At 35.9% G+C, this 14412-nt stretch overlaps 2 protein-coding genes across 4 annotated transcripts in view; one reads left to right on the forward strand and one right to left on the reverse strand.

Annotated features, from left to right (window-relative positions):
• The window catches only part of LOC105455803 (lipid phosphate phosphohydrolase 1-like), a 27149-nt gene that overhangs the window by 8146 nt on the left and 4591 nt on the right, over positions 1–14412 (forward strand). For 2 of the 3 annotated variants that reach the window (XM_011699410.1, XM_011699408.1), the window contains exons 2-5: positions 2632–2788; positions 12228–12382; positions 13231–13454; positions 14148–14268. In XM_011699410.1, the coding sequence (XP_011697712.1) occupies positions 2632–2788; positions 12228–12382; positions 13231–13454; positions 14148–14268 (657 nt within the window). Of the gene's footprint in view, positions 1–2631; positions 2789–10946; positions 11224–12227; positions 12383–13230; positions 13455–14147; positions 14269–14412 lie in introns of those variants that run through there. The other variant, XM_011699409.1, reaches the window with a different exon arrangement.
• On the reverse strand, positions 8975–9917 carry LOC105455804. The gene is made up of 2 exons (XM_011699411.1): positions 9737–9917; positions 8975–9365 (listed from the first exon to the last, which is right to left on the reverse strand). The coding sequence occupies exons 1-2, from the start codon at positions 9874–9876 to the stop codon at positions 9131–9133; spliced, it is 375 nt and encodes a 124-aa protein (XP_011697713.1). The 5' UTR covers positions 9877–9917; the 3' UTR covers positions 8975–9130.

A 14412-nucleotide genomic window follows, 5' to 3' on the forward strand; every position in this document is an offset into this window, starting at 1 on the left:
TTTGCATAGACTGTACATGTGCGATTGTGTAACGTTTATGTGACAACGTGACACTATCGAGTTGGCGTTGAGCGATAAAACCACCTTAAATGAGAAAAAAAAAACCAATCTATTTTCTTAGTAAAATTTTGATTAAAATTCAAAATTCAAATTATAGATAATTTAAAGTCATATTACATCGCATATAACACAAAATTGGATTTTCAGATCAATTTTAAATTGACCTTAATACAGAAATTTTATTTAAACATTACAATATAGTTGTAGATTCAAAAGTCGAAAAAAATATTATATTCTGAATTTTTCATTGAAAATGGCTTTTGAGATTTCGCGTAGATTTTACGAGACGCTTTGTATATTAAACGAGAGTGTACAATTTCCAAGTAAAATTAATCAAAGCACTACACCCGGCAATGAAGTGGCGGATGGCCTGGTAAAGCTGAGAACTCAGATGGACTCGGACTGGACAGACTGTCGGCGTCCCCCTTGCTTTGGTAAAAAAAATTATCAAGAGCTACTTAGACCGGAAGCACCTAACTTTCTGAGAGGCCGTGAGTGGCTGCAAATAATTCAAACAGGAAACTATATTCCTGCTGCTTGAAAATAGAATGAAAACATTTTTAAGAATAAATGGAGACAAATATATATGGAAAACTGATAATGGTCTTCTTACGGGATTCTCAGAACTCGTCTATTCGAACTCAGACTTGCTGAGCATTGCCAATTATGTGGGATAGAAAGTGAAGACAGCGCTAACTTACAAAAGATAGAAAAGATAGAAGAGGCTGCATATTTCTTGAGCTTCAAAATTTTATAGAAGAAAATAAGATAAGCTATATATATATATATATATCTCATAAACTTTGTGCGTCATTCTGGGCTGGGATTGATTAAAAAACGAGGAGAGGCATTCACAGAGAAACTTTCTTTAGAGGCAGGTGATAGAGACTGCCTTAGCCTCACCCGTGATTATTACTACTACTTATAGTGAACGCTCCGTACATCCACAACCTACGTATTTGCTTCCTTTTTTCTCCACCGGAAGAACGCATTAAATCCATTCGAACCCATGGATCACGCTGTTTTGCCGCCAAGGTAGAGTAGAGAAAATGATCTTGGGTTGGAGTGATTTACAGTTGCGAGAACGGGATAGGCTGTAAAAGAAAGCCGCGGATCCAACAGGTGGTCGAAATAATTTCTTTGCGATGTTGGCGGCAGGAAATCCAAGGGCAATGTTTCTGTTTGTTTGAGAGAATGATGATTCACGTACACGCATAACGACTGTGTTTTCTCCTTTTCCGCGCGTGTTCCGCTACGAAGTACCTTATTTGTACACGTTTCACCGTTTTTCGAGATTTAGAAGGTATAATTAAGCACTATATGCATCCAGTTTTATTCCCACAGAAATGTTAAATATTTCGATTATTTTAATCGACATTCTAAAATAGTTCGGTATATCTGTTTATTGCTAAGAATTTCGTCATTTCGTATAAATTAATGATTGTGATAATATAGTATAAATCTTCCCCTTTTTTGAGAATAACTCTTAAATTTTGTAATATAATCAACAATATATCAAAATTGTATATAAATAAAATATATTATACTGTTTGAAATTTGTTCTAAAATTTTAGATTTACGTCTCCGAAAAATTTACGGTTTTCTCACGCTGAAGTAATCGTGCTGGAATTAATATTCATATTAACGTAACATGGTAAAGCCATCGTTTCGTAATATCGTATCAGAACATTTAGATATAACAAAGCTTAATGTTTGGGGGCGACAAGTATGCCAAGGGCGGTTAGAAGCCGTTAAGAGGTTGGTTCCTGTTGAACGTTCAAGCAGCGTGATACAATTCCGGACGTCTGCGATCTGTTAATCGCTATTATTTATAGCGACAAAAATATTATATTTCCTATTAGCGATTAACAATTTTAATACGTAGACTACGATAAAAAAAATTACTACTTAAATTCTTCTGGTGATAACATAGATATGGATGATAAACACGACGGTGATACCTACGGTTAACGCGTGTAACGAGCTGTTTCATGTTTTCCAACAAAGCGTAATTCGATTAAGTTGTCGTGTTTTCGAAACGGGCGATCCGTCGACGGGGGATCGCTTTACGAAAAACGCACCGCCACGTTAAAAAAAAAAGAGAAAAAAAAATAACCCGCTTGCATCTCGCACGACTTGCGGTTTGCGGTGGAAAACCGATGCGACCGTATATCGCGGATCGGCATGCGGCAACACTCGTGTATCATGTTACTCAATCCGTCGACACGCGCGTTATTAGAAAACTCACCCCGTCTTTTGCACTTTGATGAGATCGTCATATATAAAGGCGGGCAACAAATTTGACTTATACATATATATTATATATACATTGTATAGCCGGCCGACCAATTTGATCATCTAAATAATACAATGTATCGAAAATAGAATATTATTTCGAGATATAGCATTACTTAATGCTATTGTATAATAAAATATACATGATGTGAAACATGATATTTTGGAAGATGTGCGTGCTAACTAACTAATCTGCGTGTTGTCATCGCTTATCGCAATTTGATATTTGTACATCTTGATATCCATGTCAATCTTTCGATAAATCTTTTTTTTTAGAGCTCTACAGAGCAGTTAGCGAGGTGCAGCACTATAACGTTGACAGACGAAATCGCGGAGAACAGCGTAACGGCGTCCCGTACCGAAAAAATCATGAGTGTCTGCAGGAAAACGTTTCGCTGGATATTCATGGTAGATCTGGTCTTGGCGTTATTGAGTAAGTTCCGAATTCTTATGTCTATCGCTTGAATCTCCAAGTACTATTTTATTTACAGAAGTTCGATAAATTCCCTTCTTCTTCTTAAAACGTTTGAAAATTCTTAATATGTTTCAAAAAGAATTTTTTAAGTTTAAAAAGACGAAGTCCGAAAAGATAGAAAACGGCTAGAAAAAAATATCACAACTGATCACGTCGCTTCTGATTAAAATAAGAAAAAATTTTAATCAATTTCCATTAACGAAAACGTAAAGTTGATATCTCGTTTTTTCTCATATTTTTTTTGCTTTAAATCTCAGCAGTTTATCTTGAATTATTTTAAACTCTTTTTTAGGGAAGAGTTATAAAACTATTTGATTATATTATAATAATAAAATTCTGAAAATGGGATGTTAATTTCACTTATAAATTTGATATAATGAACAATCACTTTCCTCATTTATGTCAATTTATGTAATATTTTAGTTTTCGTTTATTTTTTTTTATATTTTGTAACTATTATATCGTCAGCGATTAGTAAGTTACAAAAATCAATTAAGTTAACAAAAATGACGATGAAGGGAAGTAGCAAGGGAAATTGTACGAGTACATTATTTGTGCAGCAATCCTGCAAATATTTAAATCGATTTTATTCGTTTGCTTCCGTATGGAAGAGATTACTTTTTTATTTTTCGAACAAAAACTTGTATAATCTCAGTAATTCTCAGTATTCCATTAACAATAAGTGAAAATATTTATCTATCGATACGCGAGTACGCGCTTTACGAAATTTGCGATTAAAGATTGCGAAAATAATCATTTTGTTACGTAATTCTCGTAAATTGAATTTTGGAGTTTTATTTATTGTTCTCGATGTGAATGTAATTTCACGTTTATATCGAAAATTCCATAAAATGAATTTGAGGATTATCCGCATACACATATTTGATAATTTTCAGATTTTTACATGAAAATCCACAGCTATAGTAGATTTCTTTCAGAAAAGACTCATTAACGTTGCTTTTTCACCGTATATTATCCATTTTAACGTTTGGAAAATTTCATATTATATAGATTTTGCGGTTACTTGCTCGATGCAAGTCACCACTGCCTACTCCGGTAACGCCTATATGATAGCCAATTTGCCGAATCTAGTATTTAAAGCCCGTTTCGCTAATTGAGCGCAGCATGGCTTTTATTAGCCCCATAAATATTCCGTGACCGGCGAATGTGCATGTCTTTACCCGACGGGAGGAAGTGTTAGCTTGTTAACTGACGCGACTGGCGTTATTGCATTAGCAAGCAAACCGTGAACAGTCGGAAGTGTACATGCCGCGCATTCTTCCTGAACGGCTAAAAGCGCGAAACTTCGCGGAAACTAGCGCGCTATTGTAGTTAATTTAATCGCGAGCGTTCTCGCTGGCAACTATCTCGTTTGTGAAATTGTGATATAACTTTCTTTTTGATCGAAAAAAAAAAAACATCAAAAGATATCGCATATTTATAAATGAGAAATTAAAATACGGAGAAATTGAATGAGATGTAAAAGTTCTAATAATACAACTTTATTATTGTTTCATATTTTCCGTATTTTATCGCATCCAAACATTTATTTTTTGGACTGTACATTATTGATATTTATAATTTTGTGAAAGATGGAAAATTGTTGGATCTATTTTTCTAATACATTATATCGCTTCATCGATTTTCTTGTATAAACTAAAATATTTAATTAATATAATGTTATATATCGCATTGAAAAAAAGAGAGAAGAGATAAAGCTTTTGCGTCTGTCAAGATTAACTCTGTCTAGACTCTCGGTCATTTTCTAATCAATCGTTATTCGATACGAAATCAAACGCGAATAACAGACGCGGAATAGAAACGCGAGAATCGGATTCCGACCGCGGTACTTGTCGGTTTTTTCCCCCCTTCGTTTTCTTTCTGTCGCTTATGCGGTACGAGTGCAGTCTTTTGCATGGAAGCGCATTCGCCACAGGGTGAAACCACGCGTGTAATGAAGCCTGACAGGGAAACCACGAGCTGTGTAATGCAATATTACGGACGAGTGTTTGACTAGAATTTTTACGGGTGTGCCGCTTTGTGTAATGCAATATATTACGGGCGGGGTGTTTAATTAGAATTTTTACGAGTGTGCCGCTTTAAATACCCCTGTGCATCTGTCGCGTAATGATGGCAATGAGCTCGTTCTAAGCACGGTATGCGACAATACAAGCGTACGAATGTTATTTAATGGGCATCTCTCTTATATGTGGAAAGAGCATCCGAAGTAACGTACTAAGTTTCGAGCGAATCATAATGAAAGTTGGACGTGTCCCCTATATAGTATATACATTTATTGAGATTGATTTTATCTTTATGCAGGAAACTAAAATATATCTCTCTTGATAAAATGTCATCTTGATTAATGGGATTCGCAAAAAAGTGCCAAAAAGTTAAGAAAAAAGAACAACGAAATTGTATGCATTTCTTCTTCATTCTATGTATGCTTATAGTACAATAAATTATTTCAAATCAGATTTACTTAATCTTAATGATTCTAGTTTGACAAGAGTCAAGTTCATTTTATAAACGAAAAGTAAATATTATGTGGCGATTGCATCGTCACTACTCCAATTGTCGATTACAATTGATCAGTTTCTTATGGCTTAAGGCTTACTACACCTATTGTGTTTTAGGACTTAGGCGTTTTAAGATAAGTGGGTCAGGAGGGATCCTGAGATCACTTATAGTTTACTTCGACTAGGTTTATTATAGGATGTAATAGGTTCGCTAGGATATGATCTCTTTAGAACCTCTGTTTATAAATAGGACCTATATAGATAACGTGTGGCGTCGTTGCGTCACAGCACGTAACAATTCGCGAAACAGATCAGCAATTCGGTCGCAGAAAAGAAACGATAACATAACGTCTGACAAATAACGAGACAAACATACAGTTAGGTCCATTGACATATAGGCAGGAAAATAACGACGCGTGAATTCGGACTTATAAAATTTTTATTGAATTGCATTGGTTTCCCGTGGCATGCAACTTAGTAAAATGTAATTGTAATATCGTGCGCGCCGAATGACAAGGTAAATTCAAATCTTAAAGGTTATTAGAAACTATAAGCGCCGATAAAGAGAAAACAATGGTACAGAGCTTAAAATTTAAATACCCTCGCGTAAACACAGAGAGAAAAAAGGTATAGATATAGGCTTTAACGAAGACAGATCTGGCGACTGATCGGAAAATAAAATAATACAATTACGGCTGTGAGACACCGACGCGTGTAGACGTGCGATGAGATATTGTAAGATATTTAAAATAAATTCGGACTTAAAAATTGTGACCGTATAAAACGCCTCAGATTAATTACTCGATCTATCGAAATCCGTTCCTACATTCAGAATAAAATCGCTAAAATTGAATAAGTTAATTTTAAATTAATGTTACTTTCAGCGGTGATGACTGATCTTTAATCTCTTCTATTTTTCTCAGTCGCTGCTTCTCAGTCGCGTGTCGCGAATGAACTCTGCACAGATTTTCGCAGGAGAAAAAAATATGTATTCCGAAATATCAAACGGGGCTTTAACCTCTTAAATGATTACGGTGCAGCCGTGTACGTCACACTAGTGGGTGTTGTGTTCTCCCCCGCAACGCTTGTGGCGTACAGATGTATGCCACTCGTCGCCCGTTCCTCTCTCTGGCACGCACATATGCAGCGAGCGCGACACGCACGATTAGTCAGGCTCGGATTAAGGAGAGACTCAAGACTAATTTGAGTTTAGGGATCGTCCTAGGGACGTAAATGTGCACGCACACACGTTTAATACAACGCTGGACCGACCGGATCACGTAGAAGTTAAAACGTTGGTCCGGTCCATCTTCTTGATCACGAAACCGATGCGGGATCATGCGATTTAACGGTCGTCCGTCGGCAAGCCAGATCCGCGAAGTGGAACATTATAACGAGCTGCGTACTGAGAGCATAATTTTTTAAATATTAGCCGAGAAAAGAGTGACTTCTCCGTGTGTGAGTGTGATGTTAAAAAATACAATTACAAAATAGAATGATAAATATATAATAAAATATAATATATGTGGAATATGACATGCATATTTACGATCGTAAAATAATTATTAGAATAGAACGTAATAATATAAATATTGCCAGACAAAAAAAGGATTAATAAATAATAAAATTAATAGATCTTGACACACACATTTTAATTTATATACTTCGATGATCTCGCAGCTACAGCTGATTACATATATACATATAAATATACGTGATCAAATTTTTAGAAGAACATCTTCAGTGTGTCGAGTTAATATCTCACAGTTTCTCGGCTTACATAGCTACACGTCGAAATACATTAGGAATGAATCACGATACACGTTGCAATTCCCTCGTCTACTCGTTTTTCTCTCCGCCACGATGAGACATCCCTCATCGCGAAAGTGTGACAAAGGGCACTTAATCTCCGTAATTTGCTCGTCTCGTTCGTCTTGTTATATATGATAGCAATAATTACTCGTGGACGCGAAAGATCAAGGCTGCCGCGAATCCGGAGATGCATTGCAAAGAAAACGAGGGTGACATTTGATCAGGTTGGACGGATATTTGATCAGGTTCCCGAATTTGTCTGCTTCTCTGATCGAAGATAATTTATTCGCTGCGAGTAATTTGATGAGCTTTATCTCCATATAAAAATGAAAATGGAAGAATTATACATTCATATGTGTGTATTCAACAGCATTATTATTCGGATTATTCAAACGTAGCTGTTTCGGTAATTTAGTGATTGGTAAACTCCATTTTTTAATTTAACGCAAAGAGAGAGAGATACTTGCGTGTAACATAATATGATTTATTCGAGTTTCGCAGAATCTTTTTCGATGAATTTTAATTGCTCATAATGACGCTGAATATTTAACTTTATAATAAGATGACTCAGGCCAAATCTATCTCTAGGATAAATAGGAAACGCGTCAATTTCGATTTGCGTAGTGAAAGATTCATATACCTTGTTAAATTGTTAAATTGATTCTGAGAATTTTTAGTGGATTCGTCATCAACATCACGTGAAATTTAAGCGCATTCTCTGGATTCTTGGTGAATTTTGCATTAAAAAACAATATATTATTATGCTACAATATTATTTATTATATCAAGTTATTAAAATAATACTAAATTATATATATGTGTTTAATGGAATAATTGATAAAAATTATATTGATTATTTACGCGCCTGTTACAAGACTTAGCACTATAGTTTTATTTACATTGATTTTACATTTACAACGATGATAAGCATACTGTTTACTACGAATATGTTTGCGAACAATAAGCATACTGCAGGTTAGTATTCTATTATTAACTCTTTGCTCAGTTGATACTAATTTTTTATTGCTCCCCACTTGTTTTTTATCTTCTTATGCATAGTTCTATCTTATCTCGTAATATTCAGCGTAAATTATTCTAATTTATAAAATGAAATTTAAATCGTTTAATCGCATTACAGTTATATAAACACTTAATTACCTCTTATAAAAATTTATGATTTTGAAGTCTGGAACTGTGGGATTATACTTGATTATTCTAGACGGAGATATAAAATGCGCAAATATCTATCTAAGAAAAAAATGTGCAAAATGATTTATATCATATTGATTTTCATCAAATCCTTAAGCAATTAAAATTGTCAAGAAAGATTCTACAAAAATCGAATAAATAATTCAACAATTTGAATACGTAATTATCAAGCAGTCTATTAGCACATGTCGACCGTCACACATTTATACTTACAAATAAAAGCAATAATTCCGGACGAAATAATACGCATTGACATAAATTCTTGACAAGCTTATTTTTTACATTTTTCGATGGCAAGTCGATAAACGAAATTCTGCACGAATAAAATTATTATTAATCTTTTTAACATTCCAACAATTGATCTCTGCAGAAGACAACTGTTCAATGGAACGATTCAATGGAATGTAAATGTTGGAATGAAATGCTTAACGCGTCTCTTTAAAAAATGGAATTAAGAACCAAATTTAAGTATGTAAAAAAGTATAGTCATTTTTAAGAAAATAAACGTTGCAATGATATCGCGGATAATATCACGTTGTATTTAATGTTATATTATGTAAAAACGGCATAATTTTTTTATATTATTTATTGTTTATTGATAATGTACAAGGCGTAAAATGTGTTTTATATATAAATTAAGCTTTGGAGCGTTCGTATCACTCGCTTTTTTTTTACGTAAGCGAAAATCGTAATTACCACACGATACTCGGCGCGTGAGGTAGCACATTATTTTTTTTTGTGCCTTGCGCGACTAATTGGATTACGCGCCGAACGTGCGCGTTTTATCTAACAAAAAGGCTACGAGCGACACGTGGCGGGCGCACTCGCGCTTGACGGAGCCAAAACTTATGAAGTTTCCCACGTGGAAAACGCATTTTCGAGTCCACAGAGAGAAATCGTTGTTTCTCGAAGCATTCTTAGTAATATGATTGCGGGGAAAAAATTTAATTTTTTGAAGGCGGATGTCGGTCTCGCCGTTCATCTCTTTTACGTACCTACTTGCGCAATAAAAGTGACTGATGTTTACACAACTTGTTTTTGAAAAAGCCTAAGTCATTAAAAATTTTTACTTATAAGTATACGTGTTATCATTAACACAATTTTTAACGGCAAAGTTTGCCTTGAGGTAAACCATAATAATACACAGCATAGCTACAATATACATACCATATTATCAGATCGCACGTATTACATAATATACTTTAATGTGTCTAAAAACTCTAAATAATTTAATTATTAATCTTGAAACCTTCAGAATTCTGGCAAAGCTCTGAAGACACTTAAGATTAATAATTAATTCTTTTGGATTTATTAGATTCATGCATACGACACTGGCTAAAAACATTTTTGTATTCTACAATATTACCTTTCTTTAGACCTTCGCTTCTGTTTTACAGCTGCCTTTGCATCCCTTATTCCAGTTCGCCAAACCCTTACTGCAATTCTGATGCTCTTATACGCCATGTATATGTTTGCACAAGAAAGAGAGAAAGGGAGTTTGCGCATAGTAATTTACCTACAATAACTTATCCATCGATGTCACAATATCATTGAGCTGTCACTTTGCTAATCGTCGTACATCCGTTAAGAAATCTTTTTCGTAACCATAATGGAAATCCCTTTGTTGTGGAACATGCGGTGCCTGAAATATCAGCGTCAGAATGAGTAATCCGGTGTTACTTCCTTGCGTTTTTTTACTGACAAATTTCCTACTTGAATACATCGTAATTGATATGAGGCATCCCTACTTTTAATGGATAATCAGTATTTGTATAGAGTACATTGCTTCCGGTATAACATTGTATATCAGGTACCGCCTTTCATGTTTACAGATTTTACAATTACAACAAATGCGAACAACAGATCGATAGATACGTTACATGCCGTCAACGGCTTAATAAAATTACAGATGTGTATGCATTGACGCGTATATTGGCATAATTTACCTATAGAATTATCATTTAGATAATTGACTGAACCATTGTTCGCTTCACCGAACGACTATATTATTGATATTCGCGTGCACGCTATACGCGCCAAACCAATATCCCTGAGTATCTAATATTTATGACCGGATGTATTGAAATTCGGCTAAATTTGATTTCGTCAGCGCGTATAATATACATAGCCTAATATCGAATCTCCTGATATTTGAAGATACGCATAGATTCGAGAGTTATGAACTTATTAAGATTTTAAACACTTCATCGTATGGTTTATACTTATTTACATTTTACTTTGTATTTTATATAATCATATTTTTCCTGAAAATCTCAAATGTGTGCTCCAAAAAGTTTCTCGCTGAAATCCAAGATTGCGGAGACTTCGCTTGATTTTACAGAGGTTTTTCTTTGCAAAACTTTGCGTGTCTATCGGATCAATACACTTATCTATAAATCACGAGTCTAAACATGGATGTCATAAACCCGGGTCAATCGTTTATCTCCTCCCACCGTTTTCACCCGCTGCTTCGAAAGGACAGAATATTTTTCGCGGCAATTGGAAATGCAGTGATCTCGCGCGCGTCTCGACTGCGCACGCGCGCTAAATCGCGCAATGATAACGTGACGTGCGGACTCCTCGTCGCGGACCTCGCGGTCAGAACGCTCGTCGCGTCACGGACGAGCGAGCCGTGTACATGGCGGTGTCCGTCGTCGGAACGACGTTTTCCATCCTTTCGCGAGATGCGCGATCGTCCGCTCGTCGATGACAGGACGATGCTCCGTCGCGAGGAAAAGCCTTCTACCGTGAGCGAGAGCGGAAGAGAGAGAGACGGGAGAGCCGAGGAGAGACGGAAGGTGACGTCACGTCTGCGGACGATCAAATGGTTTCGTCGCAATTACTTCGCTGTCGGTGCGTACGAGAGAAAAAAAAACACAGAATATAGATGAGTACATATAGAGCAGATAAGGTAGTGGTCGGTCGCGCGTGCGCGCATTATCTTGATTATAAATTATCCGATCGCGCTCTAATCACGACGGCTTAGCGTTCCGGAAATGTACTGACAATACTGAAAATCTATACAGTACGTATATCTATATGTATGTAATACGTAACGTGAACTTATATAGACTTTCAATATAATCGACTGTATTGAATCATGCGTATCTTATACGATACGTCAAAAAAATGCATCACATTAATCTTGCATGCTAACTCGAAAGAACAGACTTCTTTTTTTTAAGCTGCGACCGCGAAATTCGTGCGAAACTCGCAAAAAAAAAAACGTCTTCGCCTGTCTGCGGAAATTCGAAACGACATGGTACATTGACTACGTTTGCGCGATCGCCGACGCGTTTGCGCGTTCCGGAAATCTTATTTATCTCTTACGCAATTCGTTGGAATTTAAACGACTCATTCCGTGATTACTCATAAGACAAATTGATTTATGAAGGACCGTGATTGACTTATCAGAGAGATTATCAATGCAAATTATTGTGGACTTACGCTATGAAGTATTTTTCATCCGAAACGAACGTTAGAATTATTAAGGAGTACTAATACGTAGCAGGAAAAGTTTCGCAAAATTTTCCTCCAGAAGAGAGAAGTCGCAATTTCCTGATAATGCGATATCCAGTTACGTATACGTGAATCCTGTAAATATGTGAACTTTTGATTTATGAGACTTCTATTATCAGATTTTATACATATATATGTATGTATAAGATTAATATTCTCGCTCGGTTGTGTAAGTTTTACTGACTAGATTGTAAATTAGTATTAATTAATTTTTAAGTATTTTTAAAAATATTGTATCGCAGAGTTGTGTGTGCGAGATATGGGGGAAGGTTATTCTGAGAGAATCAATAAATTGTTGTTTATCTATTCTAATTCGCGACTGTTTGCTGCATTTCTAGTGTGTGTACTCCTGGGGATCTTGGAATTCAACACGACACCGTACCAGCAGATCGGCTTCTTATGCAACGACCCGAAGATCTCGTTTAAATTTACGGGTGACACAATCTCCTTTGCACTATTGCTAAGCCTCAGTATCATCCTGCCTTTAATAGTGGTATGCACTTTATGTTTCACATATTTTATTTTATATTGCTCCTTCTAATCTTGTACTAAATTCGTGGAAAAAAAATTGTTGTTCAAGCTCCATATAAGTCGCCTATGAAAGATATTTTAAGTTGAACGTGCTTTATGCAAATAATGCTATTTCAGTTAAGTGTTAAATTTACGATTTACATTTTCTTTATCTTTATGTAAAACGGAAATGTAATTCAGTCTCAGACTAAATTAACTACTATATATAGTGTCCCATAAAGACAACGCTTAAAAATAGATTCCTGAAATTACTTTAAAAACAAAAATTTTAATACCAAAATATCGAGGCTTTAATAATTTTGAAATTATAAGCATTTTAGGTTAGCGAATTAGACTGCCTAATATATATACATATATATATATATATGTATATATATATATATATATATATATATATATGGTATATATGTTATCTTTTTCTAAGATATTGAGCCGTGGAATAATACTCTTAAATTTTATTATAGAAATATTTTTTTATTTAGAACTAAAAAGTTTGATGCAAGAATCCAGTGAAGTCTTAACTTATAAGACGATCGAATTATTTAGTAATAAGAAAACTAAAGAGTAAGGGGATATATTTCTCTCTCTCTCTCTCTCTCTCTATATATATATATATATATATATCTCCTATATATTTTATAACAATTTCTACTATTCGGAACGAGTGGCAATATACAAAAAGAAATTTACAACATATGGCGAAAAGGAGATCCATAATCCTTTTTTTTTTCTCTCGATTCAGCTTGATTGAAACGCGAGAACAGCCCGGAATTCACATTACACAAGGATCCTTTTTGATCGATATTTCAGATATGGATCGCGGAATACCTCTGCTATTCTGCCGACAGTTACGAGAGCGCGTCGTGTTACGGCTCTACCCGGGGTAGACAAATCTGGCGCTGGTACGGACACTACGGCTCGGGGATTACGTCGCTCACGTTCGTCATCGAGATCATGAAACTCCTGATCGGCGAGCCGCGGCCGCACTTTCTCGACACGTGCAAACCGCGCGAGGCGGTCAACTGCACCGATGAGTAAGCACCCCGGCCTCCTCTTTCCTTTGTCCCTTGGCTGGCTTGCCGCCTAGGCGCAATCGGGTCGAACCTTTATTCGTCGTTGGCGCGTAGGCAGCCCGGTGGACACGAATGGCGTGTTCGTGGGCCTGTTACGCGACGCGGGCTCCGGCAAAGAAAAACGAAGGAAATACGTATGCCGGGCACCTACGTATAATTGCATAAGTTCGCAGCATACCGAGAGATAAAACACGAAGCGGATTCTTGTGTTACTTACTCACTTATACGCGTGTCACAGAACGAATCGGCATGCACGTTTTTCTATCAACTATTTTTATCAGATCTATTTTTTAATGTAAAAAAAAGCGTGTACTTTTATATAATCGCGTGGGAGAATATTTATCAATTGCGAGAGGAAGGTAAATTGACTCGCTGCTCAGATACGTGCAGTCGGTTATATAGAGTTCTATGATACGTTCAATTTTGCTGCCAGATATTATCTGAAATTTTTTTTATATCATTCAAGTGCCTTCAAATATATTCGCGGTAAAATAAAGTAATCCGTTTGTCCGTATTTTTCGTAAAATCGTATCGATGAAAACTGCATTTGGAATTTCGCTCAGAATTGTTCAAAACGTTTGTTTTAAATTTGATCCCAATCTGTGCCTAATCCCAGACAACAAATACAGAGACGTTTTCGAATTTTTTTCGCAGATACTTCAATTCTTACACATGCACGAATACCGAGTTCTCCAAGTGGTTCATCAATGACTCCAGCAAGTCCTTTCCCTCCGGTCATTCGGCTCTCTCCGTCTACACGAGCATCTTCTTAGTGGTAAGAAAAATTCTCTTTCACAACGTAAAACCTTGACAGGTTATTTTTTTTATAACGTAAATAAATCGGGAAAGAAAAAACCAGAACGCGCGAACCAGCAGTTTATCCGTAAAGCTCGACAGTCCGTTGGCAATACAGAGAACT

Source organism: Wasmannia auropunctata, unplaced genomic scaffold, assembly GCF_000956235.1.
Source record: "Wasmannia auropunctata unplaced genomic scaffold, wasmannia.A_1.0 LD335844.1, whole genome shotgun sequence".
Lineage (NCBI taxonomy): Eukaryota > Metazoa > Arthropoda > Insecta > Hymenoptera > Formicidae > Wasmannia > Wasmannia auropunctata.